General features: G+C 60.2%; 3 protein-coding genes across 4 annotated transcripts in view; 1 reads left to right on the top strand and 2 right to left on the bottom strand.

Annotated features, from left to right (window-relative positions):
- The first annotated feature begins 13 nt into the window (after window positions 1-13).
- On the top strand, window positions 14-5,669 carry SPOUT1 (SPOUT domain containing methyltransferase 1). The gene is made up of 12 exons (XM_056108918.1): window positions 14-49; window positions 886-931; window positions 1,173-1,298; window positions 2,229-2,388; window positions 2,584-2,673; window positions 2,764-2,813; window positions 2,908-3,038; window positions 3,853-3,925; window positions 4,014-4,112; window positions 4,324-4,426; window positions 4,551-4,698; window positions 5,530-5,669. Exons 1-12 carry the CDS (start codon window positions 14-16, stop codon window positions 5,626-5,628), a joined length of 1,161 nt encoding a protein of 386 aa, XP_055964893.1. The 3' UTR covers window positions 5,629-5,669.
- ENDOG (endonuclease G) lies at window positions 5,626-8,402 on the bottom strand. Its single transcript, XM_056108816.1, has 3 exons — window positions 7,691-8,402; window positions 6,500-6,609; window positions 5,626-5,963 (listed from the first exon to the last, which is right to left on the bottom strand). Exons 1-3 carry the CDS (start codon window positions 8,192-8,194, stop codon window positions 5,681-5,683), a joined length of 897 nt encoding a protein of 298 aa, XP_055964791.1. The 5' UTR covers window positions 8,195-8,402; the 3' UTR covers window positions 5,626-5,680.
- A 4,198-nt stretch (window positions 8,403-12,600) lies between these two features.
- TBC1D13 (TBC1 domain family member 13) overlaps window positions 12,601-27,411 on the bottom strand; it is a 99,476-nt gene continuing 84,665 nt past the window's right edge. For both annotated transcript variants that reach the window (XM_056108809.1, XM_056108808.1), the window contains 11 exons: window positions 26,549-26,622; window positions 24,241-24,281; window positions 23,826-23,887; window positions 23,613-23,712; window positions 23,261-23,343; window positions 20,436-20,595; window positions 16,476-16,686; window positions 15,471-15,634; window positions 14,332-14,492; window positions 14,175-14,232; window positions 12,601-12,707 (listed from right to left, as the gene is read on the bottom strand). In XM_056108809.1, coding sequence (XP_055964784.1) covers window positions 12,642-12,707; window positions 14,175-14,232; window positions 14,332-14,492; window positions 15,471-15,634; window positions 16,476-16,686; window positions 20,436-20,595; window positions 23,261-23,343; window positions 23,613-23,712; window positions 23,826-23,887; window positions 24,241-24,281; window positions 26,549-26,622 — 1,180 coding nt within the window. In that variant the 3' untranslated portion in view covers window positions 12,601-12,641. The remainder of the gene's footprint in view (window positions 12,708-14,174; window positions 14,233-14,331; window positions 14,493-15,470; window positions 15,635-16,475; window positions 16,687-20,435; window positions 20,596-23,260; window positions 23,344-23,612; window positions 23,713-23,825; window positions 23,888-24,240; window positions 24,282-26,548; window positions 26,623-27,411) is intronic.

The raw sequence follows: 27,411 nt of genomic DNA, 5'->3' as shown, positions 1-27,411 counted from the left end.
GACTGGGGCCAACATGGCGGAGCGCGCTGGGAAGCGGCCGTGCGGTCCGGTAGGTGGGCGCCGCGGGTTCCCCCCCCACCCCCACCCCCGAGCCGGCCCCGCACGTTCGGCAGGACCCGATTCCTGGCGGGTCCGCACGCCCCCTCCCGCTCCTCCCGAGCCCGGTGGCGCTGGCGGTGGGCGCCGCGCGGGGAAGCCCCAGCGCGCCTCGGGGTTGTGCGGCCGGAGCCGGCTGGAGGGTCCCGCCGCCCGCAGCCCCCGAGGCCTTCCCGGCCCCAGGGGCCACCCGGGCACCTGTGCCTCCTTCTCTTCTCCCCGTGGAGGGGCGGCAGGCCGCTTCAGGGCTGGCGGATGGGAGAGGGGCTACAGCGGGTAAAGCAAGCACGCGCGGGGCTTGCTTGCAACGTGCTCCGCCCAGGGTCCCCCGGGCCCCGCCTTGCCTGAGTGATCGCCGAGCACCATTGGATGTGACACCCCCCCCCGCAAAAAATAAAATGAAATCAAATAGTAAGAGCCCAACAGTTGGGCTGGAGCAATAGCACAGCGGGGAGGGCGTCTGCCTTGCACGCGGTCAACCCGGGTTCGATTCCCAGCATCCCATGTGGTCCCCTGAGCACCGCCAGGAGTAACGCCTGAGTTCAGAGCCAGGAGTAACCCCTGTGCATCGCCGGGTGTGACCCAAAATTCAAAAAAAGAAAAAAAGCCCAACAGTTAGCTTTACTCTTCAGTACTCCCTCTCTAGACCAGCATCGTTCAGCACCTTAGGGTAATGGGTGGGTGGGGAGGAGGTTTTCTGGCTTCCCCACCGTACCTGTTTGGGGGAGGGGGCGCTCCCTTCCCTCTCAGGAGTTCAGTGTTTCTCTCCTGTGCCTCTTCCCACACCAGAATGAACACGGCCAAAGGATTGAGTGGCGGAAGTGGAAGAAGCAGAGTGAGTGAGCGCTTTCAGCAGGGTGGAGTGGGCGCTGTGATGGTCCCAGCAACCTCGGCCACGCCAGGCCACCGGTGCAGGGCGGGACCTTGGGGAGAGCCACCAACCCTTGTCCTCTCTGGGTTCCCCACCACATACCCCCAGAGGAGAGGAAGGAGGCCGCCCGCTACCCCCCCAGGGCCGGAGCAGAGGGAGGAGCCATTCCCTGGTCCCTTGGCCACCGGGATATCCTTTCATGCAGAGAAAGAGGAGCAAAAGAAATGGAAGGACCTCAAACTGATGAAGAAGCTGGAGCGTCAGCGGGCTCAGGAGGAGCAGGCGAGGCGCCAGCAGGAGGAGGAGGCGGCTGCCCAGAGGGACGACCGCGGTGAGCAGGCCTGGCCAGCTGCTGGGGAAACCAAGGTCCAGAGAAGGCAGCCTGGACCTCCTGCCTAGGGCGGGCAGCGTCCGGATGCGGGATTGTGTGCCCAGAACTTCATCTTTCATCCTTTCTTCTTCATGACAGGGTCGTAGCTATCGTGGTTTTTTTTTTTTTTTTTTTTTTGCTTTTTGGGTCATACCCAAAGATGCTCAGGGTTTCCTCCTGGCTCTGCACTCAGGAATGACTCCTGGCAGTGCTCGGGGGTCCATATGGGACGCCAGGGATCACACCCAGGTGCGCCGCGCGAAGGCAAATGCCCTCTCCCCTGTGCTATTGCTCCAGCCCCTCGTGGGATTTTTTGAGTGGGGAGGGTTGGGCCATGTCTGAGGTGTTTAGGGCTCACTCCTGGGGGTGTTCAGGGGACCATGCAATGTGGAGATCCAATCCCCTCCACCCCACGCTCTGTCTTGCCCTACACTGACCTTGAAGCAAGCAGAAGGCGCCCCTCATTGTCCTGCCATCACCCCTCCCCATGGTCACTGTAGTGTCTCTGCCCCCCTGCAGTGTCGCCCACCTTGGGAGACACTTCCGGATCACAGCGTCTTGCTCTGTGCAGGTTGGCCTTGGGGCCAGAGCCAGCGCCTTGGTTGGGACCGGGGTGCCACCCTGCCCGAGCCAGGGACCCTTCAGTCCATTTGTTCCTGGGTTGAGACCAGCTGTGGGTAGTTTGGTCTGTTTTGCTCAGCTTAGAATCCACGGGCCTGGGGCCAGGGTCCACTGAAGGGGCTGGAGCACCTGCAGGGCGTGTGGGCGCCCGAGTGCCGACCCCGAGCATTGTGAGGAGTAGAACCAGAAACACGGAACCTGAGTTTGGAGTCTGACTTCGCCTCTGATGCTGCCTGACATCCCCCCTGCCTCCCCGAACCCCACCCCCAGGGCGACCCTACACGCTGAGCGTGGCCCTGCCGGGCTCCATCCTGGATAATGCCCAGTCCCCAGAGCTCCGCACCTACCTGGCTGGCCAGGTGGCCAGGGCCTGCACCATTTTCCGGGTGGACGAGATCGTGGTGTTCGATGAAGAAGGCCAGGATAGCAAGTGAGAGGTGGCCGGGGCTCGGGGAGCCCACGCACTCACCCCGGGATGGGGGTTGGGGGGCCCACACACTCACCCTGCGCCCGGGGTGGGGGTCGGGGAGCACATGCACTCATCCCAAGCTGGGCTGGGGGGCAGGGGAGCCCCAGGAGTGGCCCCTTGCGGCTCTTGAGCCCCCGTCTCTCTCTTCCCCCCCAGGACCGTGGAGGGGGAATTCCGGGGCGTCGGGAAGAAGGGGCAGGCATGCGTGCAGCTTGCCCGGATCCTGCAGTACCTGGAGTGTCCCCAGTACGGAAGCGAAGCGAGTGTCTGCCTGCCCTGAGCGGGGGCTGAGGGGTCAGCTCCCCGGGGATCCCCTGATCGCCTCTTCTTTCCCAGGTACCTGAGAAAGGCCTTCTTCCCCAAGCACCAGGACCTGCAGTTCGCGGGTGAGCCTGGGGGTCAGTCCCGTCCCTGGTGGCAGGCTGGGGGCTGGGGCGCCTCCCAGCATCCTCCTGGCTCTTCCTCCCTTTCCCCCCACAGGCCTCCTGAACCCCCTGGACAGCCCTCACCACGTGCGGCAGGACGAGGAGGCCGAGTTCCGAGAGGGCGTCGTGGTGGACAGGCCCACCCGGCCCGGCCACGGCTCCTTTGTCAACTGTGGTCTGAGGAAGGTAGGAAGGGGCGGTGGGGCCGGGACAGCGGCTGGGGTGTGAGTCCTGGCTCCCTCAGCCCCCAGGGGACAGCCGGCAGCTAGTTCCCAGCTCTGCGTGGGAGTGGAGCTCGGCCTCGCGCTGCTAGCCACGGACTCTGCACCCCTCCCCGAATCACCTGTTTGGGCTGTGCGAGGGCTCCGTGTTGGGACCAGGCTTGAGTCCTGGTTGGCACAGGCCAGGCCAGTGCTTTTACCCCGTTCTCTCTACCTCCGTCGACGTTTAAAATTTTTGTTTGTTTTGGGCTGGAGTGGTAGCACAGCGGGTAGGGCGTTCGCCTTACAAGCGGCCAACATGGCCGACCCGAGTTCGATTCCTCCGCCCCTCTCGGAGAGCCCGGCAAGCTACCGAGAGTATTTGATATGCCAGACACAGTAACAACAGTCTCCAATGGAGACGTTACTGGGCCCGCTCAAGCAAATCGACGATCAACGGGAGGGCCTTTATCTCTCTCTTTATCTTTGGGTCTCATGGCTTACTCCTGGCAGTGCTTGGGGGACCCTGTGGGATGCTGAGGATTGAACCGTGGCTGGGTTTTGCTGTTTTGGGGCCACACCCAGCAATGCTCTGGGATTATTCTTGGCCCTTGAGGGGGGGCTGAGTCCTGATGGGAAGCCGGGGATGGAACTCAGGCCAGCCACATGCAGGGCAGGTGCCTGCCCCGCCGCCCCATGGCCCCTTCTTGGGGACTCTGCGCCCACACTCACCTGTGCGCAGGCCCGGGTGTCTCCTGCTAGTCGCACAGGGAACAGCCCCGTGTCTGGCTTCTCCCCAGGAAGTGAAGATTGACCGGAACCTGGAGCCGGGACTCCGGGTGACCGTGCGGCTGGACCCGAAGCAGCTCCCAGGTACCTGGAAGCTGGCGGGGTGGATGGAGAGGGCGCGGGTGGCTCCCCGGCTCCTGTTCACACCTTTGCTTTCCTCTCCCCCACCCAGAGTGCAAGAACTACCGCGGCAAGGTCGTGTCCTCGCAGGACCCCCGCGCCAAGGCAGGTCTCTACTGGGGCTACACCGTGCGACTGGCCTCCTGCCTCAGTAAGCACTGCGCCCATCCCCGCGGCTGGGAACGGGGGTCCCCAGGATCTGAGAGATCAGAGGCACATTCTCAGCCCTGCCTGGAACAGTGGGGGGAGGGGCTCCCTTGCGGATCGCCCCTTCTCTGACCCCCCCATCCCTCATGCACAGCCAAACTCCCTGGGGCTTGGGGATCAGGCTTCCCCCTGCACAGAGCTGGTCTCACCCCCAGGTGCGGTGTTCGCCGAGGCCCCCTTCCAGGACGGGTATGACCTGACCATCGGCACGTCGGAGCGCGGCTCGAGCGTGGCCTCCGCCCAGCTGCCCAACTTCCGGTGGGTGCAGCCTGGGACCCGGAGTCAGTCTGGAGGGGGCAGAGCTGTACCACGGGGGCTCTTGGGGACACAGGATGGGGCGCTGAGAGTCAGAGTGGCCCTGACACTCTCCTGTGGGTGCCAGGCATGCCCTGGTGGTCTTTGGGGGCCTGCAGGGGCTGGAAGCGGCTGTCGATGCGGACCCCAACCTGGACGTGGCGGAACCCAGCGTCCTCTTTGACCTGTACGTGAACACCTGCCCCGACCAGGGCAGCCGCACTATCCGCACAGAGGTGAGGCCCGGCCCAGCAGCTAGCGCCCCAAACAATGCAGAGGCTGTGCAGCGGGAACAGAGCGGATGGGCAAAGACTTTGGGGTGCTCAGATGCACCGAGTGGTAGAGCAGATGCAGAGTCCCGGGGTCGGACCTCAGTGCCACCACGGCTGGGTGTGCCCCGCCCCCCTCCCCGGGGGTTAAGGCACAGACTGGCCTGCAGCTGAGCCAGGTCCCATCCCTGGTACACAACCTGGTCCCCTGAGCATCGCCAGACAGGTGGTGGCACTGTAGGGCCACACTTGGCCCCTGCACTGAAACTGCCAGTGTGACTGGCCGAGAACCACCGGGAGGTGCCTACCCCTCAGAAAGAACCCAAGGCAGGACCCGGGGACTGTCCAAGGGATTTGTGTGCCGGCTTCGCATGCTGGTGACCTGGACTCAAGCCTCAGCACTGCAGGGTCCCTTGGGAGGAACCCCGAGTACTTCTGGATGTGGACTCATTTTCCCTCAAAAAAGGTGGGGGCCGGAGAGACAGTACAGTGGGTAGTATGTTTGCCTTGTGCACAGCTGACCCGGGTTCAATCCTTGCACCCCATGTGGTCCCTGAGCACAGCTAGGAGTGACCTGAGCATCACCAGGTGCGGCCCCCCTGAACAAACAAGTCCAGTGTGGTGACTGGTGGGCAGGACAGCCCTCACGCCAGCAGCTGAGAGTCCAGCTCCTGGCGCTAGGGGATGCTGTGTCTGGGCACTGGGCCGTGAGGAGATGGCAGCACACAGGGGCCCTGTCCAGCCCTGGCATTGGGCCTGACCTTCGCCCCGGCCGCCCGTCTCTGCGCTCCCTTCCAGGAGGCCATCCTCATCTCCCTGGCCGCCCTGCAGCCCGGCCTTACCCAGGCGGGTGCCCAGCCCAGGACAGCGGAGACAGACGCTGCGAGACTCGCATGAGAAGCGGCCACCTTTAATGTCCTCTCAGTTCCTGGTTGGGCCGGCACAGCCCTCACTTGCTGCCCGCGGTGATGGCCTTCAGGTTGCCTGCCCGTGCCAGGATGTTTGGCACGAAGAGCAGCCCAGATGCCCGCTCGATGCTCTCGATGGGCACCAGGAAGCGTTCCAGCGGGGTGGTCTCATCCACGGGCGCATTGGGCATCACGTAGGAGCGGAGCTCGATCTGCCCGCCTGCCGACTCCAGAATGAGGACTTTGAAGAAGTGTGTGGGCACTGCCACGTGGTTCTTGCCGATGACTTGGTATTTCACGTAGGACTTGCCATCAGCCTCCGTCCTGCAGCCATACGGTGCCTCAGGGTCACTGAGGGCTGGTCAGGCCTAGGGCCCTCCCCACACACCTCTAGGCAGCCCTCCCTGACTTGACCTCTAGCTGGTGTGGGTCTCTGTGCCCTACTGCCCGCACGGCCAACACTCCCTCCTACCCTGTCCCCCCGCCACTCAGCACTGGGACTGGCAGAGGGAGAAGTAGCAATAAATACAACAGGACGAAACAGACTAAAACATTCTGAATGTGGGCCCCATGCAGGATCAGGCTGTGTTTCGGGGTGGGGGCGGGCACTCTAGAGGGCTGTCACATTTCAGTGCTGGACCCCAGGACATGGTGGCCACCTCAGGGCCTCCCCCACCACACCATTAGGCCAGAGAATCCCCTGAGCTGGACTCCAGGGCTGAGGGGTCAGAGCCCTCAGCCAGAGGAGATGCAGTTGCAGCAGAAGTGAGAATCCGGGAGACGGACTCCTTGGGCCCTCAAAGCCCTAGTGGGGGCCGGGGCCTGGGGCAGACGGGACCCAAGGCCCGTCCCAGCCTCACCTGGGCAGGAACAGCGGCCCCGTGCAGACATAGACGTTCTGGTAGTTGCGGGTCAGGCTGCGGCTGTACTTTTCCAGGTTGTTCCAGGCGTTCTGGTTGAGGTGGGGCACCTGGTGGGAGGGGTGGGGCTCAGTGAGGAGCGTCCCCCTCTGCGGGCAGGCTCAGGACAAAAGTCATGGCTTGTGCTCCAGGGATTGTGCGGTATTGGGGAGAGGCCTGGGGCCCCCACATGCAATGCTCGGGCTCCAAGGAAAAGCAGTTACGAGTGAGCCTGGAGAGGCTTAAGAGTGCTAACTTCGGGGCTGGATAGCACAGTGGGTAAAGCGTTTGCCTTGCACGCAGCTGACTGGGTTCGATTCCCAGCATCCCATAGGGTCCCCCAAGCACCACCAGGAGTGGTTCCTGAGTGCAGAACCAGGAGGAACCCCTGTGCATCCCTGGGTGTGACCCAAAAAGCAAAACAAAAAGAGTGCTGACTTCTAGGATGGCAGACAGGTGGGCAGGGCTGGGTGGTTGAGTAGATCCTTGCAGTGAAGGTTTACCCCTCAGCACGGCAGTGAACAAACAGAACAGCAGCCTAAAACCTGGCCAGGCACTTCTCAGCTTCCAAGAGTCTTCAAGACACATTTTTTTTTTATTGTTGTTGTTACTTTTTGGGGGGTCACACCCGGCGATGCACACGGGTTCTCCTGGCTCTGCACTCAGGAATTACTCCTGGTGGGGTGCTCGGGGGACCATAGGGGATGCTGGGGATCGAACCCGGGTCGGCTGCATGCAAGGCAAACGTCCTAACTTGCTGTACTACAGCTCCAGCCTCCAAGGCACATTTTGGAGCCACAGTACAGCGGGGAGGATGCTCGCCTTGCACATGGCCCACCCAGGCTCAACCCCTGGCACCCCATAGGGTCCCCTGAACACGGCCAGGCTGTGATTCCTGAGCCCAGAGGCGGGAGCAAGTCCCGAGCGCTGCCAGCTGTGTCCCCAAACAAAAAGTGGTGTCAGTGGGGCGCTGGTGGGCGCGTCCAGCCCCCAGCAGAGTCTGGGAAGAGCGGTGTGCCAGGACGGCTGGGGGGCCCGGGGCTGCGGGCGGGCGGGCGCGGGCGAGCAGGGTGACGGACCGTAGGGACCTGGCGGCAGGACCCGCGGGCGGGGAGGACGCGAGGTCCGGCCGGGCGGGCGGCGGGGCCCTACCTGGGGCGCCACGTTGCTCAGGTAGAAGGTGTCGTCCATGGCCTTCTGGCTCCAGCGGTGGTTGGCGGCGGCGGCCAGGTGGCCGCGGTCGAAGCCGCTGCCGCGGTAGTCGGCGTTGGTGGCGCGGTGGTAGGCGTGCACCGAGTCGTCCTCGCGGAAGTCGCAGGCGCGCCGGTCGCCGTCGCCGCGCAGCCGCTCGGGCCGCAGCTGCTCCAGCACCCAGAGCGCGCCGCGGGTGCGCGGGTCGTAGCAGAGCACGTACGAGTCGCGGCTCTTGAGCTGCGCCAGCCCCGGCAGCCCGTACTTGGCCAGCTCGCCGGCCGGGGCCCCGGGCAGCGCGGGCACGCCGGACGCCGCCGCCGCCACGGGCAGCACGGGCAGCCGCCGCAGCAGCCCCTCGGCCCGCGCGTCCTCCCCGCGCCGCCGCCGCCAGCCCTCGGCCGCCGCGCCCAGCCCCGCGCCCACCGCCAGCGCCAGCGCCACCCGGCCGCGCAGCGCCCGCATGGTGACCGAGCGGCCCGCCAGCACCCGGGAGCACCGAGGCGCCGCGAGCCCAGCACCGCCGCGACCCCGGGCGTCCGCGCCGCCGGGCCCTTAAAGGGGCCGCGCTGTCCGCGTCGGGGGCGGGGGCACGGGGCTCGCGCCGCGGGGACGGGGCCCGGGGGGCGCGGAGCAAGGCGCGGGGGCGTCCGGGCCTCCGAAGGGCGGGTGACCGCGACAGAGGACGGCCGGAGCCCTGGTGCCCTTCGCCCTTTCAGGACCTGGGGGGCTGGGGGCGGGGCCACTGCTCTGGGTGCTGATTGGCCCGTCCCTGCCGACGCCCCGCCCCGACCACGCCCCCACACCCCGCCCTACCAAGCTCCGGGGTCCTGAACGTACAAGGTCGGGCCCGCCACTGGTCGCCCCCAGCTCCACCTGGGTGCCCTGGGGAGCTTGGCACGTCTGGCCCGGGCATCACCAGGCCCTCTAGCCGGGTGGGCCAAGAACTGCAGGGAGCCGGCCCCCGGGGCACGCCTCCCCCGGCCCCCTCCACTCCGGACACCCCTAGGAAGGGCAGCGAGGAGCCCGAAGAGCTGCTCTCCAGCACTTTGATAACGAAATCCTCTAGAGCGCCTCCAGAGGGAGCTCCTGCTTGGCAGAACAAGACCCCAGGGCTCGGACAGCTCAAAGGGTCCAACAATTACAACAACGCAAGCGCTTCTAGGGAGGCCGCAAAGAGCGTTTCTGTCAGACCCAGCAGGAGAAGGATGCAGGCCGCGTGTGCTCTGCTGGGGACGGGAGCTGCTCGCTTCCAGGAAGCAGCTAGACAGTTGTGCTCGGGAAGCTTTAACAAGGCTCATACGGGGGGCAGAGATGGCTCAAAGGGCCGCACACATGCTCTGCAGAGGCCCGAGTGTCCACCACTGACCCTGGTGCCACATGGTCCCCTGAGCGATCTCCAAGCAGAGATCCAGGTGCAGCTCCCAAATACTCAGGAGGGATGGACTCTCCTTCCAAAATAAGGTCCATATAACAGTTAAGATGACTTACACGCATGTGAACCCAGTTTGAATCTCGGTACTGACAAAAAAAAAATTGCTGTGTGGAGGGGCTGGTCCACCCCTGGTGGTGCTGAATTTCTGCTTGGAGCTTGCTCTCTGCCATGTTCGGGGGGGGGGGAGGGGGGGCAGCGCAGTGTCAGGCATTGACCTGGGGTTGACCACATGCGAGTAAAGAACCTTAATCCCTGTGCTCTCATTGGCCACACGCACAAAGTAAGGTCGACAGTGCCCAGGATGTGACTCAGTGGCAGAACGCTTGCCATACATGTGAGGTCCTGGGTTCAATCCTGAGCAACACATACACACACACACACAACTGATATGGACTGTGTTAGACAGCACAAAAGGCTGCTGCACCTGGCAATGGGCTGAGTTTGGTCCTCAGCACTGCAAGGTGCGGTCCTTGTGCCTCCAGCACAATTAGGCCCGATCACTAAACCGTCACCTCCCCTCCACCCCCAACAGGGCAGGGAGTGGCCAGGCTACCTTTGGGGAAGGTCCCACTCCCCCGAAAAACATTTTCTAAAAAGTGAACTTGGGGGACTGGAGCAATAGCACAGCGGGGAGGGCGTTTGCCTTGCACGCGGCTGACCCGGTTCGATTCCCAGCATCCCATATGGTCCCCCAACACCGCCAGGAGTAATTCCTGAGTGCATTGCCAGGTGTGACCCAAAAAGCAAACACCCCCCTCCCAAAAAAAAGTGAACTTGGTACCAGAGCAATTAGGGTGTTTGCCTTGCACCCTGCCAACCTGGGATAGATGGTGCCCCCCGCACCCCCAGGAATAGACCTTGAGTGTAGAGGCAAGAGTAACCCTTGGGTATCACCAGGTATGGCCCCAAAACACAAATCCAAAGCCCTTTTGCACCCACTTAGGGTGGGTGCTGAGGAAATCAATCAGAAGAGGATTCCTACAAGCAATTTTCCAGTGCTGGAGGCTAGGATAAGTGAAACATTCGAAAGTGGGGACCCACGTGGGACAGTCCACAGTCCACTGGACGAACAGGACTCTAGCCCAGCATTCTTCACCCATGGACACAGGTACAGAAAAGCTGAAAACTGGTCTGCCTCAAGGATAACTGCTGGTCTATGGCTCTGCATGGCCACCACTGGTTCTGGAACGTGTAGAAAAGGAGACAAGGGTAAGGTTGCTGCTCCAGTCCATAGAAGTTTAAGGTACTTTATTTATTTATTGGGGGGGGGGGGCTCCCAGCAGTGCTCAGGGACTGACTCTGGGCTCACGGATCACTCCTGGTCTTGCTGCAAGAGCCGGGGCCATGTGCCAGGCCTGACCCACTGCACTACTCTTCTGGCCCCACTGGAAGTATTTTTGTTTTTTGCTTTTTGGGTCACACCCGGTGATGCACAGGGGTTACTCCTGGCTCTGCACTCAGAAATTACTCCTGGTGGTGCTCATGGGACCACATGGGATGCTGGGAATCGAACCCGGGTCGTCCGCGTGCAAGGCAAACGCCCTACCCGCTGTGCTATTGCTCCAGCGCCCCCCCCCCCACTGGAAGTCTTTTAAAATCATACAGCAACTTGCTCATCACCTAACACGGAGCGGGGACAAGGCACACACCTAGAGTGCAAGAGGGTGACAGAGAGGGAATTTAGAGCAACATCTGCAAAAATGAGCGAGTTCTGCCATTTTCCCAGAATCTATGACGTCAGGGACTTGCTCCGCACCCCCTGCCCCTGCATCGAGCACAGCGCTGAGTGGGCAGAAGGCTGGCTGGTTGCTCTGAGACCCGCCTGGCCATGTCCTGTGCCCCTTGCCCCCAAGGGCTCTGTCATTCCGAAAGAACCAACACACACGGCAAAGAACACGTGATTTATTAAAGACAATTTGTCTAGACGGCATTGATTCCAGAAACAGAACATGGGGGTAGGGAAAGAAAGCAAATGAAATGTTGGAGGCTCTGGAGGGCGTGCGGGGGTGGGTGGGGAGGGAGGACCCCCAGGGCGACCCTGTCCTCCAGCGCCTCCCCTGAGCAGTCTAACCCAGGCCTGGTCCCGGTGCCTCCAACCTTCACCCGACGGTGAACGCAGAACGGCACGCAAATGCAACGCGGGGATTCAAGTAGTATGGCCCCAAAAACGGAAGTGGGGGGACAGGCAAGAGGGAATGCAGCAGGGGTCTGGGCAGTGCCTGCTGGGGTCCCAGCATCAGCATCAGACTCTGAAGGGGTTCAGGCAGGACAGGACCACCAGCTGACAAGTCCTGGGCTAAGGGGGGGCGTGGCCGGCGGGAAGGTGTGTCCGGGCACTGGTGAGGGTCCCCACGGTTCCCCTGCCACTTGGGCCAAGCAAGATGTCCCACCCGTCCCCACAGCACCAGCAAGACCACGACGGTCCCTGAGGCAGGACACAGGAAGGAAATCAACAGTGGGGCCCGCAGGCAGCAGGGATAATCGTTTCTCCTTCCGGGGACCCCAATCCACCCTCGGCCTCAAGGCTAGCAGGGGCCAACCTGCCAATAAATAACCAGAAATAGAAATAAATAGGGAAAATGTGCCAATACTGTGTCGGGAGAGACAGCGGTACCCAGGCAAGTACAGGAGGCCCCAACAGCACCAGCGGGGGCAGAGGGCATCTCGGCGGCTGCCAGCCTCGGAACGAACATCGGATCGGGACACGACCCGCCCGCCTCGGCCTGCCCGCCGTGCCACCCCCTGGCCCGGCAATGACCAGCCAGGGGGCCCGCGCCGCCTTCTGCCTCCGGGGACACACACACTCCAAGCCCAGCCCAGGCTGGCACCCTGGGCACTGGCTGTATGGGACACCCACACATAAACACCCCGTGCTGAGGTGAGCCTGACCCCCCGCCCTTCTGTGCCCTCACCTCTCCTCATCCTGGGCACAAAGGAGCAGAGGCCCCAAGCCCAGGAGCTCCTGGGGCCCCTTGTGGGTGGCAGGAGCAGGGCCAGAGGCCGGGCCGGAATCCTCCCAGAGTCTGGGGGTCACGGAGCAGGAGGTATCAGGGAGGCCGGGGATAAGGCACCCCAAGAGAGATGGCAGAGCACACGGGAGATGGCCACAGTCACACGCCGAGAGAGGAAGAAGGGGATAACAGAGGGATAGAGACGAGAGACCTGCGGGGGCCGGAGTCGCCCCCCAACGTACGTCCACGTGTGCATACACCCCACACGCACCCACATTCTGGGGAGAGACACCAGCTGCACCCACTGCCTCGCTCCTCTCGGCGTCCCCCCTCCTCCCCAGGAGGGCGCCCCAGCAGGAGGCAGGAGGGCAGAATGGAGGCAGGAGGGGCCTCCCTGCAGCCAGGCGGGGCAGGCGGGACGGCCCCTGGCCCCGAGAAGGAACCGGCGCTGCAGCTTCCCTGGGCTGTGGGCCCAGCCTGGGGCCCGGGGGTGGCGGCTTCTCGTCCAAACCTGGGGGCGACCCTGCTACTTCGTGTCTTGCAGCTCCTTGGCCTTCTGCAGGATGCGGCAGACGTCAGCGATGGGGTAGTCCTGCCAGAGGCAAAGCCGTGACAGCCCCCCGCGAGCCCTCTTCACCCCTCCAGCCATGCCACTGGACTCTGGCGCTGGGGACAGGTGACCGACTAGCCCCAAGCCCAAAGCGGCCCAAACCCCCAGTACAAAAAAAAAAATCCCACAGTCCAGCAGGGAGGGCGTCTGCCTTGCATGCAGCCGACCAGGGTTCAATTCCCGGCATCCCATGTGGTCCTCGAGCACCGCCAGGAGTAATTCCTGAGTGCAGAGCCAGGAGTAACTCCTGAGTATAGCTGGATGTGACCCAAAAAGAAAAAAAAAAAACACCCCACTGCAACCCCCCCTCCCCATCAATGGCTCTCAACTCTCTTAGGGCTGGGCCTAGCCGGGCCACCCCCCTGCCCTCTATACGAACAACCCCTTGGCTCCATGTCACAAGCCAGTGGGGTGAGACACTGGCCAGCAGTAAGCCCCCGGGTCCCCTTGACGGCCTGAGGAAAGGGTGACCGTCACGAGGCCCATTTTACAGACCAAGTCGATGGGTCAGACAGCCTCGGCCAGGCCAACCCTGAGGACTCAGCCCACCTGACAGGACCCACGGCAGCCTGGACCTGGGGCCGCACACGCCTGCTTGGGGACCACGCCCGGCGGTGCTGGAGATCTGAGCCAGGATCCAAGCCAGGAACTGTCACTCTGTCCCCACTAGTCACGCTTTTTTTTTTTTTTGGTGTGGGGGGGCTTTTTGGGTGGTGATGCTCAGGGGTCACTCCCGACTCTGTACTCAGGGATCACTCCTGGCTCTGCGCTCAGGGGTCACTCCTGGCTCTGTGCTCAGGGCTGACTCCCAGTTCTGTGCTCAGGGCTGACTCCCGGCTCTGCACTCAGGTCTCACTCCTGGCTCTGTGCTCAGGGCTGACTCCTGGCAGAGCTCAGGACACGACGTGTGTGCCAGGGATGTAACCTGGTTCGACTTCATCAAGGCAGGTGCTCTCCCCCCTGCACTAGCACTTTGGCCCCCCAATTCCAATTTGTCTTGTTTTGGCTTTGGTTGCTGGACCACACCTGGTGATGCTGAGGGGTTACTCCTGGCTCTACACCACTCAGGAATCACCCCTGGGGCTGCTCGGAAGACCCACGCCCCTCCCCCCCCCCACTGTGCCATCGCTCCGGCCACCACCCCGCTTTCTGAACACGGGCCACCACCCATGGCCGAGTTCCGCCCTGACGGTGCTCAGATGCTAAGGCGACCACCCCGGCAGCACACGAAGGCCACAGAACACAGGGCGTCCGACCGGGGGCCGCGCCTGGGCCTCCCTGCCCAGTCTGAATCCACGGCCCAGACTGCTGAGACCTGGGCCTGATGCGGCTGTGTCCAGGTTCAATGAGGGGACAGCAGTCACACTGGGGTCAGCGGCAGTGACCACAGGGTGGGGTGCCTGGGCGTGGGCGTGGCTGGGGGGGGGCAGGGGAGCCCGCAGGCTTTACCTGCAGCAGCCGCATGTTGACGGTGAAATCTCCCTCCAGCAGCTGCTCCCGGATCAGGCTGAGGAACGAGCAGGAGCCGCTGGGACCCAGAACCTCGGGCAGGGAGGAGCACCCCACCCGGGGCCCCCCCCAGCCCCTCGCCCCCCACAGGGCTCACATGAGCATGGCGCAGCAGACCAGGAGCAGGAAGTCGAAGCGGCTGTCATCGGCGAAGAGGGAGTCCCAGATCCGGATGACGTCGGGGAGCAGGAACTCCTGGGACAGCAGCAGCGTCAGCCAGCGGAAGGCGAAGAACTGGGGCTTGATGTTCTGCTCTTGCTGCGGAGAGAGTGAGAGCAACGTGTTGGCCGCACGGCGGCGGGGGCAGGACGGGGAGGCGTCTGCGTGCCACGTGGCCACGCTCGGTGCAACAGTGCCGGGAGCCTGGCAAGGAGGGACCCTGAGCACAGAGCCAGGAGTCCCTGAGCGCCGTGTGAGGGCCAACTGCTCCCCGCAAAGCAAAGCACAGTACAAAGATGATCCCGTTGGGGCTGGAGCAGTAGCACAGCGGGGAGGGCGTTTGCCTTGCATGCGGGCCGATCCAGGTTCGAATCCCAGCATCCCATATGGTTCCCTGAGCACTGCCAGGAGTAATTCCTGAGTGCAGAGTCAGGAGGAATCCCTGAACATCGCCGGGTATGACCCAAAAAGGCAAAACTAAATAAATGAATAAAAGTAAGTCCTGGGCACCGTGGGGTGTGGCCCCAAACCCAGAAAATGTATGGATTACTTTCCTGTGCAAAAACTTTTTTCTGGGGCCACACCTGACAGTGCTCAGGCCTTACTTACTCCTGGCTTTGTGCTCAGGAATCACTCTCAGCAGGCCTCAGGACCTTGGCAGGGTCATGGTGGGGGGTCTCAGAGACGAACCAAAGTGAGCCGAGTGCGAGACACATGCCCTTCCCACTGGGTCTCTCTGGCCCCAAACAAGTATCTACGTCTGTTCAATTTTCACTGCTATGTTCCCTGAAGTGAGCAGGGAGTGTCATTCAGTCATTCAAAAAGTGATCTGAGGCGGCTGGAGCAATAGCACAGTGGGGAGGGCATTTGTCTTGCACGCGGCTGACCTGGGTTCGATTCCCAGCATCCCATGTGGTCCCCCAAGCACCACCTGGAGTAATTCCTGAGTGCAGAGCCAGGAGTAACCCCTGTGCATTGCCGGGTGTGACCCAAAAAGCCAAAAACAAACAAACAAAAAAACCCCAAAAAGCCATCTGAGGGGCGTTCCTGCTTCCCCCGGAGCCTGTGCGCACTCACCAGCCGCAGGTAGAGCTCCACGTCCCTCTCCTTCAGCGTGGAGTAGACCTTCTCCATCTTGTAGATGATGCCGCACTGCGAGTCATCCAGGCTCTTGATGAAGTTATCCCGGATCTCGGCCATGAGGTTGGTGAAGCAGAAGAAGGTGTCAGCCTCCGCGTGCTCTGCAAGAGGCAGGGCGGGTCTCCTCGGGAAGGGCCCCCCGGCATCCCCGCTCCCCCTTGCTCCAGCTCTCCAGATGCCCCTTTGTGCCCTCCCTGCACACCCCGTGATCTGGGAGACGAGAGGGGGTTCCTGTGTCACAGCCTGATTCCTGCCTCTTGCTCTGATGGCGACGAGGGTATCTCCCTGTCTGTACCAGGGATACAGTCACAAGTCTCGGGGCCCAGGAGATACCCCAGCATCAACGCTGCCTGCAGGAGACCAGGGTTCTATTCCCAGGGACCACAAGGTTCCCAAGAATCACCAGGGGTGACCCTAATCAAACACCCAACACACAAATGATTGAGATAGCATCAAGAGTCAACATTCGGGGCAGGAGCAATAGCACAGTGGATTGGGCAAGTCTGTCTTGAACGCAGCTGATCCGGGTTCCATCCCCGGCATCCCATATGATCACCCGAGCACTGTCAGGAGTAATTCTTGAGTTCAGAGCAAAGAATGTGACCCAAAAAGAAAAAAAAATTCTAGAGGGTTCAACACTCAAGAGCGTTTCGGGCAGAAAGGCACTGGGACGAGACCCAGACACCCCTGGTCCGACAAGGATCGAGATCAGCTCGCAGTGTCCACCAGCCTCAGGCAGCCGCTTCACTGTTTTTATTTCATTTTGGGGTCACACGTGGGGCTCAGGGCCGACTCCTGTCACTCCTGGTGGAGCTCGAGGACCCCTATGGGGTACTGGTGACAGAACCTGGGCAGTTTTGTGCCCGGCGAACACCGTCCCTGCTGTGCTCTTGTGCAGGCCCACGCACAGCCTCTCGGGCAGGGAATCCGGGGCCTGCTTACCCTTCCACTCGCTGTTGGGGTCGGTGGCGAAGGTGTAGTAGAGGGGCCCGACTATCTCGTTCATGCCCTGCACGTAGGCGATGCCGGGGTTGAGCTTGGCGTAGATGAACAGGATGCGCTCCACCACCTCCCAGTGGGCCTCCGAGCCGGCGGGCAGCACGGCGTACTCGCTCAGGGAGGCGGGTGCGGTGTTCCGGTGTGGGGAGCTCATCTGCGGGCCAGAGGCGGCGCCGTGAGGGGGTGGGGTCCCGAGAGGGGGCTTCTGCTGCTCAGAGGGACCCGTCACGCAGCCAGACTTGCCCCGCACCGGCCACCCGCACCCATACCGGCAGGCAAGGAGCCTGGAACCAGGAAGACAGCTGGACCAGGGAACGTGGGGTGAGAGAGGCCAGAGCAGCACTGGCCCGAGGGCAGGGATCCTGGTCAAGAAGGGACCCAAGGGGTTGGAGGATGATGGCACAGCGGGGAGGGCATCTGCCTTGCATGCGCCTGACCCGGGTTCGATCCCTGGCATCCCATAGTGTCCCCTGAGCACCTCCAGGAGGGATTCCTGAGTGCAGAGCCAGGAGTAACCCCTGAGTATCTCTGGGGATAACTGAAAAAGAAAAATTAAAAAAAAAAGGGGGGGGGCACAAAGGAACTTTCTGGACAATAAAATAGGTCCAAGTTGGGCTGGAGAGATAGCACAGCGGGTAGGGCGTTTGCCTTGCACACAGCCGACCCGGGTTCGATTCCCAGCATCCCATATGGTCCCCTGAGCACCGCCAGGAGTAACTCCTGAGTGCAGAGCCAGGAGTAACCCCTGTGCATCACCGGGTGTGACACAAAAAGCAAAAAAAAAAAAAAAGTCCAAGTCTTGGGGCTGGAGTGATAGCATAGCAGGTAGGGCGTTTGCTTTGCTTGTGGCTGACCCGGGTTCGAATCCCAGCATCCCATATGGTCCCCCGAGCACTGCCATGAGTAATTCTTAAGTGCAGAGCCAGGAGCAATCCCTATGCATTGCTGGGAGTGACCCAAAAAAAAAGGCCTGAGTCTTAGGTGAACATAAGTGCACACATAAATAAAATCTTAATTAAGACCATTTAAATATTCATATACAGAGTAAGAGTTGATATCATCAACTCATGATTGGGATGTGTGCCTACTGTAGTTTTTTCCATTTCTGTATGATATAAATAAAAGTTTGCATATTAAAATCTGATTTTTCCCCAGAGACAAGCACTATATAGTATATCTATTTAGATCAAACTGTGGTAATCTATTTATCAGGAAACAATGTTGGGGACTGTAGCCTGAATACGTGGACTTAAAGTAATACAGAAATGAAGAGCAGACGTGGATTCCATTGTATAAGTTATTATGTGACTACTATAAATTCTTGTATAAAACAAAAACAATGAAAAAAAAAGAAAAACAAAAATAGCTTTTATTTTGAAATACAAAAAAAGAAAGAAAAAGGTCCGAGTCTCAAATTTCCTGGTACTTACATGAGGTGTGGGTTTCTTTTTAACGACTGGAGGGGGTGATACAGACCCATGCACCGTAAGACTCATGATTTTATTTCACCTCCATTTTATTTTATTTTTCGGTTTGGGGGGCCACATCTGATGATGCTCAGGGGTTACTGCTGGCTCTGCACTCAGAAATCACTCCAGGTGGTTTCCTGCTTGTCTCTCGGGCCCCACACTAAACTTTTTGTTTGTGCTTTATTGTTTTAAGAGTCATACCCAGCAGCTCAGGGTTTACTCCTGGCTCTGCACTCAGGAATGACGCCTGGCAGTGCTTGGAGGACCTTATGGGATGTCAGGATTGAACCCGGGCCGGCCTGGTGCAAGGCCAGCGCCCTCCCCGCTGCGCTATGGTCCCAGTCCCTGAAATTTTTTTCTACCACCACAACCCACACCCCGTGCCCACCACACTGGACTTTTTCTCCCCCCTTTTATGGCTTTTTAGGTGACACTCAGCAATGTTCAGGGGTTCCTCCTGGCTCTGCACTCAGGAATTACTCCTGGCAGTGCTCAGGGGACCATATGGGATTCCAGGGATCAAACCCAGGTTGGTTATGTGCAAAAGTCCTACCCGTCGCTATAGTATCACTCCAGTCCCACTTTCCCTATTTTTTTTTTTTTTGGTGCCAGAGCAGGCGGTACTCAGGGCTCATTCCTGCTCATGCCGGGGGACCATGAGGTACCAGGCATAAAACCCTGGTCCCCCACATGCAAATCATGCTCTAGACTGCCCAGTGTTTGCTCTGGTCCACAGCTGACATTTTGAAGAGTCTGGACAAACAGCCTGTTTTTGACATATGAAGTTTTAAAAATTGAAGCAGAAGCACTAGCATGATAGTACAGCAAGTAGGGCATTTGCCTTGCATGCAGCTGATGCAGGTTGGATCCCCATTATCCCATATAAGTTTCCTGAGCATGACAGGAGTGATTCCTGAGCACAGAGCCAGGAGTAACCCCTGAGCATCACCGGACATGTCCGTTCCCCCCCCCAAAAAAAAAGGGTTAAAAAATTGAAGAAGGGACTGGAGTGATAGCACAGCAGGTAGGGCTCTTGCCTTGCATGTGCCCGAACCGAGTTCAATCTCCAGCACTCCATAGAGTCCCTGAGTACTGCCAAAAGTGATCCCTGAGCACAGAGCCAGGAGTAAGCCCTGAGAACCACTGAGTATGGCCCAAAAACAAAAACTTGAAGCATAGGGGGCCGGAGCACAGTGGGGAGGACAAGCGGGTGGGTGCCGGCCCTGCTCACAGTCAACCCAATACCGTACAGGTTGAGTGGCTAGGAGCAATCCTTGCGTGCAGAGCCAAGAGGAAGCCTGGAGCACTGCAGGTGGGGCCCTACAAAACAAAACTACTTAGAGGGATTAAAACAGCACCCCAGGGGCTGGAGGGATAGCACAGCGGGGAAGGCATCTGCCTTGCAACCCGGGTTTGATTCCCAGCATCCCTATTGGACCCCTGAGCACCGCCAGGAGTGACTTCTGAGTGCAGAGCCAGGAGTCAGCCCTCAGCATCGCAGGGTGTGACCCAAAAAGCAACAACAAAAAAAAAGCAGCATCCCAATGCAACACCAAGATCCGGATTGCACTCAGCTGGGACATCCGGCAGAAGCACTGAGCTTCTGGGCCACTGGTCATGGACCAGCATCAGGGGTCAGCGTCACTGTGACGTGTGGCAAGTTCATGGTCCCACAAGCTTCTCTAAACCCCACACACGCAACGCAGAGCAGCACTGACACTGGCAGTGGGGTCTCGGGCTCGCCCGCCAGCATTTCTGAACGGGTCCCCGTTTTCCCGTGGAAAAGGGAAGACACAGAGATGAGGGTCTTTGCCCGATGCTCAGGCTGGGGCCAAGTCAGTATATTTTCCTGCTCACATGTGGCTCCAGCTTCGATCCTCGGCAGCACCCATAACCCCCACCCCCCGCATCAAGGGGTTAGAGAGACAGCACAGCCGGTAGGGAGTTTGCCTTGCACGTGGCCGACCCGGGTTCGATTCCCAGCACCCATATGGTTCCCTGAGCACTGCCAGGAATGACTCCTAAGTGCAGAGCCAGGAGTAACCCCTGAGCATCGTCAGGTGTAACCCAAAAAGGAAGAAAAAACCATCAAAAAAAATATCCAGAGGAGCCGGAGAGAGAGGACAGCAGATAGGGCGCTTGCTTTTGGCCAACCCGGGTTCGATCCCCAGCATCCCACATGGTTCCCGAGTACTACCAGGAGTGCTCCCTGAGTGCAGAGCCAGAGGTAAGCCCCGAGCAACACCCAGTGTGTCCAGCCCTGCCCCTCCCCCCCGCCAAAAAAAATAACCACCCAGAAAGAGTCTCCAGGGGTCCCTGTGGCACTGAGGCTGCCCGGGACAATGGGCAGGGCAGGGGCCCCATGGACGAGGCCTGTGACCCCAGGAAGGAGAAGGCTGAGCCTGAGGGGAGGTGGGGGGCGGATGCCACTCACATTGGTGACCCCACTCCGGTTCCGGGCCACGGTCTGGGACTTCAGTGTGGTCTGCTCCACACGCTTTCGAAGGGTCTCAAACTCGTTCTGGGGGTCCAGGATGAGGAGGCACGGGTACTCGGTGGGCCTCTGGAAGAAGGAGATGTCTGGACACAGCCGTCTGCAGAGGAAGCAGGAGACAGTGCTAGGCCGGGGGTGGGAGGATCTGCGGGTTCATCCCCTGAGCACCCTGAAAGATTGTAATTAGTAACATTTCATTAGAAAAACTAAAAAATGCGGTCGACCTGGGTTCGATCCCTGGCATCCCATAGGGTCTCCCAAGCACCACCAGGAGTCATTCCTGAGTGCAGTGCCAGGAGGAACCCCTGAGCATCACTGGGTGTGACCCAAAGAGATGAGAGGCAGAGAGACAAAGAGAGAGAGAACAGCGGGTAGGGTGCTTGCCTTGCACATGGTCAACCTAAATTCGATCCCTGGCACCCCATACAGTCCCGCAGTCCCACCAGGAGTGACCCCTAAGCACAGAGAAAGAGCAAGCCCTGAGCACCGCCAGGTGTGGTCCCCCGTGCCTCTGAAAAGCATTTTCCCTTCAGTGTACATGCAGGCTCGTGCGCAAGCGTGCACAACCACCAGTCACTGCAACAACAAAGGGAGGGAAGGGGAGACAGAGCGAAGCAAGCTATATCATAGTTCCACCTCAAAATGATGTGTCTAGGGCTGGGAGAAGGCTCCCAGAGCCGGGGGGCCCGCCTCACCTGGTCCCCCAAACAACAAAACATATCTGCAGCAGGGGAGAGTGAGGAGGGCGGGCCGTGTCGCAAATGAAGGCACTGGACACCTGCAGGACATGACCACGACCACGACCAAGGCTGAGGGGCCGAGGGGCATCCAGGGACGGAGTTCCATGGGGTGGGCACGGTGTGAATGGAGTTTGCTCACAGAGCGACCCATCCTACTCCCTCTCACTCTCTCTCACACACACACAGACAAACACACACTCAGAACTGATCCATCCTCCGGTCACACAGAATAATCTATGTTCGTGTCACACTCACATACACTCAGTGATCCACCCTCCTGTCACACCCACACAGAGTGACCCATCCCTTCGTCACACTCACACTAAGCAATCCATTTTCTCCTGTGACACACAGAGCCATCTATCCTGTCACACACACACAGAATCATCCATTTTTCTGTCACACACACTCAGTGACCCATACCCGTCACACTCATACGCAGTGACCTATTCTCCTGTCACACTCAGTGATCCATGCTCCTGTCACACAATGACCTATCATCCTGTCATACACACAAACACCACTCACTCTGAGCCATCTTCCTGTCACACACACAATCATATACAGTGATCTGTCCTGCCACACTCAATAGTGATCCATTCTCTTGTCACACAGACTGATCCATCCTGTCACACACACACACACACACACACACACACATACACACACACAGATCCATCCTCCTGTCATACTCACACTAAGCAATCCATTTTCTCCTGTCATACACAGAGCTATCCATCCTGTCATATACACAATCATCCATTTTCCTGTCACACAATCAGTGATCCATACCCCTGTCACACTCATACACAGAGTGACCTATTCTCCTGTCACACTCACACACACACTCACAGTGACCCATTCTTCTGTCACACTCACAGTGATCCATCCTCCTCCTGTCACACAATGACCTATCATCCTGTCACACACACACCACTCACACACTCTGAGCCATCTTCCTGTCACACAAACACACGCAAAATCATACACAGTGATCTGTCCTCCTGTCACACTCAACAGTGACAGTCACCCATTCTGTCAGTCACACACACACACACACACACACACACAGATCCATCCTTCTGTCACACACACAGAACAATCAAAGCCATCCATCCTCCTGTCGCTCATACAGAGCAATTCATCCTCCTGTCACATTCACACAGAGTGACCCATCCTCTTGTCCCATTCTCACTAGTAACCCACTCTCCTGTCACACTCATACACTAACAAAGTGATCCGCCCTCCTGTCACACACAGAGCAATCATCCCCTATTCAACACTCTCACACACTCAGTGATTTCATCTTCCTGTCTCTCACATACACATACACTCCGGGGTCCATCTTCCTGTCACACACACGAAGCGATCATCCTGTCACACTCACACATGTTCAAAGTGATACATCGGCCCGTCACATTCACACAGTGATCCATCGTCCTGTCCCACACTCAGAGCGATTCATCCTCTTGCCTCACTCACACACACACTCACAAGGCGACCCATCACACTCGCACACACTCCAGCTCACCCATGCACATGTGCTGCACGGGCCAGAACCAGGTCAGGCCAGGGTTCGGGCTTATACACGGGAGTCCAGGCCGCCCTAGTGGCGGAGAGCAAGGCCCTGTTTCCGCGGGGACTGTCTGGGACCTGGCTGGGCTGGCCATGGGCAAGGCAGGCCACGCGGCCTACACACCTCCCCTGGCCATGCAGGGGCTCCCAGCAGCTCCGCACCAGCCCGGCCACTCGCACCCGTTTCCAGACACGTGGCAAGACGCCCGTGCAACATGCCGCAGGCTCCTTCTCATTTCTGGCGCAGGGTGTGCAGCTTAACGGTGGAGCGAGGCCCCGATATGTCCCTGGCGGGGCCAGGGGGCCGCCCTACTGCCCCACAGAGCTCTGACCTGTCACCACTGCCATAGGGCCTTGCCCCAGCCACCAGCAGAGGCTCCTCCCACCGCCTCGGTCCACACGGGGACACCGAGGCAGGGAGGGGGAGGTCGGGCCGCGCCGCGTGCTCACCGGACGTCCTTATCGATCTGCAGCAGCACCTCGTTGTCCTTGAAGTAGGTGTTCCACCGGCTGTCGGGGTTGGGGTTCAGGGGCTGCGGGGAGCACGGTGCTGGGGAGAGCTGGAGCAGGGCCCCGCAGCCCCGACTCTCACGCTAACACCCCGGGACTGTGGCCGCTGGCAGGGACTGAGCCATGAGGGCACATCTGGCGCCCGCCCCCACCCCCCCACCCAGACCGCGGGAGCACGGTGCAGACCCACGGTGCAGACCCTCCACCCCCAACCCCCACGGGGGGCACCTGGAGAAAGAGGACTCCAGTCTGCAGCCTCAGATGCTGCCGCTGACCCCGGGCCCGGACTCACGTGGTCCTCGAAGGTCACGTCCTCCCGGGACACCCCGAGGTTGGCTTTGGCGATGCCCGGCTGGATGATCATTTCCCGCAGGAACTGCGCATACAGCTCTCTGGAGGGAGGGCGGCGGGCTGGTCCCAAGAGGCCATGGGGGGGGGGGGGGCAGCAGGTCCCGGGTCCGTCTGCACCCCCTCCTCCCCCCACACCCCGTCTCCTGGCTCTCACCGCTGCCGGGCCAGGACCGAGGCCCACGAGGCTCGCTCCGAGGGGAGGTAGTTCAAGAGAATCTGCACACGGGGGGGGGGGGGGGGGGGGGTAAGGCTCAGGCAGTGCCCCCCCACCCCAGCCCCCAGCCAGGACAGAGCAGGCGGACTGGGGGCGGGGGAAGGCTCAAAGCAGGGGCGCAGGAGGGGGTGGCCTCCCTTCACAGGGCCCCTCGCCAAGCGGGCTGAGGACCCGGGTCCCCAGGGCTGGAGGCCAGGCTGGGGTTACTGCTCCCAGGGTCCCACGGGGCCAGTCGGGGATCCTGAGTAGGGCCAACCCTGGGCATCCTGGCAGGGCTCAGAGGAGAAACCCTGCGTGCTCGGGGGAGCGGGAGGGTCATGCAGGAGGAAGGGGGTCCCCGCCCAGGCACACCCACCTTCCAGCAGAGGCAGCGCAGTCCTCCCTCACAGGGAATGCCTGTGGACACAGCAGGAACGGTCACCGGGCCTGCTGTGGCCCCCAACCCCCAGCTGGAGCCGAGTGGCCAGCAACTCGCCCAGAGAGGCCCTGGAGGGGGGCTGGTCCCGCCCGTCACCTCTCTCCTGAGTCCAGAGCAGCCTCTGTCTGCGATATCCCAGGCCACACCCAGAACCTCTCTTGGGGAGCTACGCCCTGAGACCAAGCCAGGATGAAACAGAGACTTCCCTGTGCTGACTCCCCTCCCGAGCCCTATGTCCTCCAAGGGCACTCTGGGGCGACGCTTTCTGCAGTTGGAAATTTGGCTCCAGGACAGAGCATTTGCCTGGTCGGGTGCGGCTCTGGGTGCAGCCAAGAGTAGTAATTGTTACAGTAATAGAGCCTTGGGGGCGAGAGCAATAGAGGTGCTGGAGTGATAGCACAGCGGGGAGGGCGTTTGCCTTGCAGGTGGCCAACCCGGGTTCGATTCCCAGCCATCCCATATGGTCCCCTGAGCACCGCCAGGAGTAATTCCTGAGGGCAGGAGCCAGGAGTAACCTCTGTGCACTGCCAAGTGTGACCCAAAAGCAAAAAAAAAAAACCCAAAAATATTACAGCAGAGACGACACTTCCCTGCCTGCCTCCAATCTGGGCTGCATGCCCCAAGCCTACCAGGAATGATTCCTGAGCACAGAACCAGGAGTAAGCCTTGAGCACCCTAGGTCTAGCCCCCAAACCAACAACAACAATAATAATAGGCCAAAGAGACTGCTCAATGGGCCAGAGCATTCCCCCAGGTCTGATCCCTGGCACCTCGTGACCCCCCGAATACCACCAGGAGCAACCTCCAAGCACTGAGCAAGATGCTGGCTCTAAGCACTGCACTGGGAGGGTGGGTCCAAGCTATCAATCAATTAGGGAACTGCAACTTCTCCAGAGCATTTGTAACCACCAAGACCACCTCTTCCAGGCCTGAAATTCCATGAATCCCAAAGCTTGGGGGCCAAAGTATCAGATCCTGAGAAGCACCATCATAGCAGGAACCCAGACAAGTGGTTAACAGAATTTCTTTAACATTTATGACCCCCTACTGCGGGGTGAGCCCCAAACAGGTAAGAAATGGCCAAGGAGCCACCCCAAGGCCCAGAGCACCCCTTCGCCTGAGGGAGCACTGCTTCACGCCAAGTTCCGCTGAATCCATAGAGCAGAGTCAGAAACAGCCCCACACGGCTGACTGTGAACCATCCCCCAAAAGAGAAGAACCGAGTGGGTGTCACCCAGCACCTTGTCCCCCCCAGAAGCCGCCCCTTCCAACCAGAGCTGAGCCAACACCTGGTGCTTCCCACATACTTCCTCACCGGGTCTCCACAATCATCCGGAATAAGGAAAGAAAGTCTCGCTGCCCTGGTCTGGGTGAGAGCGTCCCTGGAGGGCAGAGGGGTCGGATCTCAACTGTCTGTGGCTGCAGGACAGTCCAGCAGGTAAAGAGCCACACGCGGTTCCTTACCGGTGGCCGACCCACGACCAAGCCTGGCCACCACATCCGGTGCCCCCAAACTCTACCAGGAATGAGCCCTGAGCACCCCTGAGTACGACTGCCAAACCAAACACGCTCTCTATGACGACCGAGGCCACCTCCTCCAGGCCTGACATTCCACGAAATCCCATCGCTTGGGGGCCAAAGCATCAGATCCTGAAAAGCAAGGCCAACTTCTAGGGCAACAGCCTTGGGAACCTCACTGGAGCTGTTACCATGGCACCAGGTGTGTAAACAGGAGAGGAGAGGGCAGGGCGACCCCCCCACAGCCGGAACTGGCCCCGGATGGAGGAGGACCCGTCCCTCCCAAGTCCTTGCCCAGGCTCAAGCCCAGTGACTGCCACCAAAAGGAGCCAACCCAGCTAAGTCAAACTGCGGAGTTCCAGCTAATCCTAGTCAACAGCCCAAGGCTGGCGTTTTCTCAGCGACCAAAGTTCATTATCCCCTAAGATGACTTTGACCTCCAGCCAGGAAAAGAGGCAGGAGCCACCGCACGCCTCCCCAAGCTGCCCCCAAAACCGCCAACTCTGGAAACTTCTCCCATTTTCTCTAGTTACTCCCAGGAACTGGCTAAAGTCCCCACCTGGGGCTGACAGGTTCTGGAAAGCCCCTCCAAACTCCAAGCCATCGGCTGGCACTTCCTTGTCCTGGGAAGGCCCCGGAACTGACCATGTGTGGCCTCCGACAGCTCCCTCGCACCCCAGCCCACGAGGGGCTCCAGAAAAGCCCGGAATAGCTCGGAGCCTCTTACCACTAAAACTAAGTTCCCGAAGCTTCTCCAAGGCAATCGTGGGCTCCTTTAGGACATCCTGGAAATCTGCAATCCTAGAAAGGGAAGCGGAGAAGAAAAGGCAACAACCTCGATCCTGGATCCCCCTCCCTGAGGCGCACACACAAAGGACCAGGCCCTGCGGCCAAGCTCCCTCACATCCCAACGCTTCCAGCCTAGTCCTCGGTCCCAAAGACGATGCCAGCGGAGCCCGCGTCCAGTCCACAAGCAGCTTTGGGGAACTTGCACAGCTGCTTCTACTTCTCCCAGCCCAGAGGGAGTCTGGCCCTGCTACACTTCTCCGAGGAGCCCGTTGAAATTAAGACTCATCCTAATGTACAGTGAGCTGGCATGCAGCGGCCACTTCCTGCTGGCGGGCCCAGATCTGAACTCGGAGAACCCGAGGAAGCTGGAGTAATTTGATCGGTGGACAACGGGCCCCGCGTCACGGGCATGCAGCTCTCTGGGCTCAAGAAAATACTCAGCCATGAGGGGGCTTGGGGCCTGAGAAAGCCGGTTCTGGAAGAGAACTGAAGAATGAGGACAATTCTGCCCCACTGCTTTGGGATCTGGCCCCGGGGAAAGAACAGACTGGAAAATCCAGCATTTCTAGTAAAAAAAAAAAAAAACAAAACCAACAACGGGCCGGGCCGGTGCAGCATCTGGTGGGGAGAGGAAGTCCTGGGGCAGCGGCTCCAAAGGGGAGCACTGAGGCGGGAGCGGGAGCACCGAGCGGGGGGGGTGGGGAGCCGGGGCAGGGCGGGGGGCCACGGGGGGCTACGACGGGGGGGAGGGAAGGGGCGCCCGTGTAGCGGAGGGGCCAGGCGGCCGCACCTCCATCCGCG

Source organism: Sorex fumeus, unplaced genomic scaffold (genome assembly GCF_029834395.1).
Source record: "Sorex fumeus unplaced genomic scaffold, SorFum_2.1 ptg000233l, whole genome shotgun sequence".
Lineage (NCBI taxonomy): Eukaryota > Metazoa > Chordata > Mammalia > Eulipotyphla > Soricidae > Sorex > Sorex fumeus.
The sequence above is the reverse complement of the archived record's forward strand: the minus strand, read 5'-3'. Positions and strand labels throughout refer to the sequence as shown.

Coding starts and splice junctions, on each gene's coding strand:
- SPOUT1 (XM_056108918.1), top strand. CDS start 14: ATGGCGGAGCGCGCTGGGAAGCGGCCGTGCGGTCCG. Junction 2,389..2,583: donor GAAGAAGGCCAGGATAGCAA/GTGAGAGGTGGC, acceptor CTTCCCCCCCAG/GACCGTGGAGGGGGAATTCC. Junction 4,699..5,529: donor GCCGCACTATCCGCACAGAG/GTGAGGCCCGGC, acceptor GCTCCCTTCCAG/GAGGCCATCCTCATCTCCCT.
- ENDOG (XM_056108816.1), bottom strand. CDS start 8,194: ATGCGGGCGCTGCGCGGCCGGGTGGCGCTGGCGCTGGCGGTGGGCGCG. Junction 6,610..7,690: donor TGAGCAACGTGGCGCCCCAG/GTAGGGCCCCGC, acceptor CCCTCCCACCAG/GTGCCCCACCTCAACCAGAA. Junction 5,964..6,499: donor GGGCCGCTGTTCCTGCCCAG/GTGAGGCTGGGA, acceptor GTATGGCTGCAG/GACGGAGGCTGATGGCAAGT.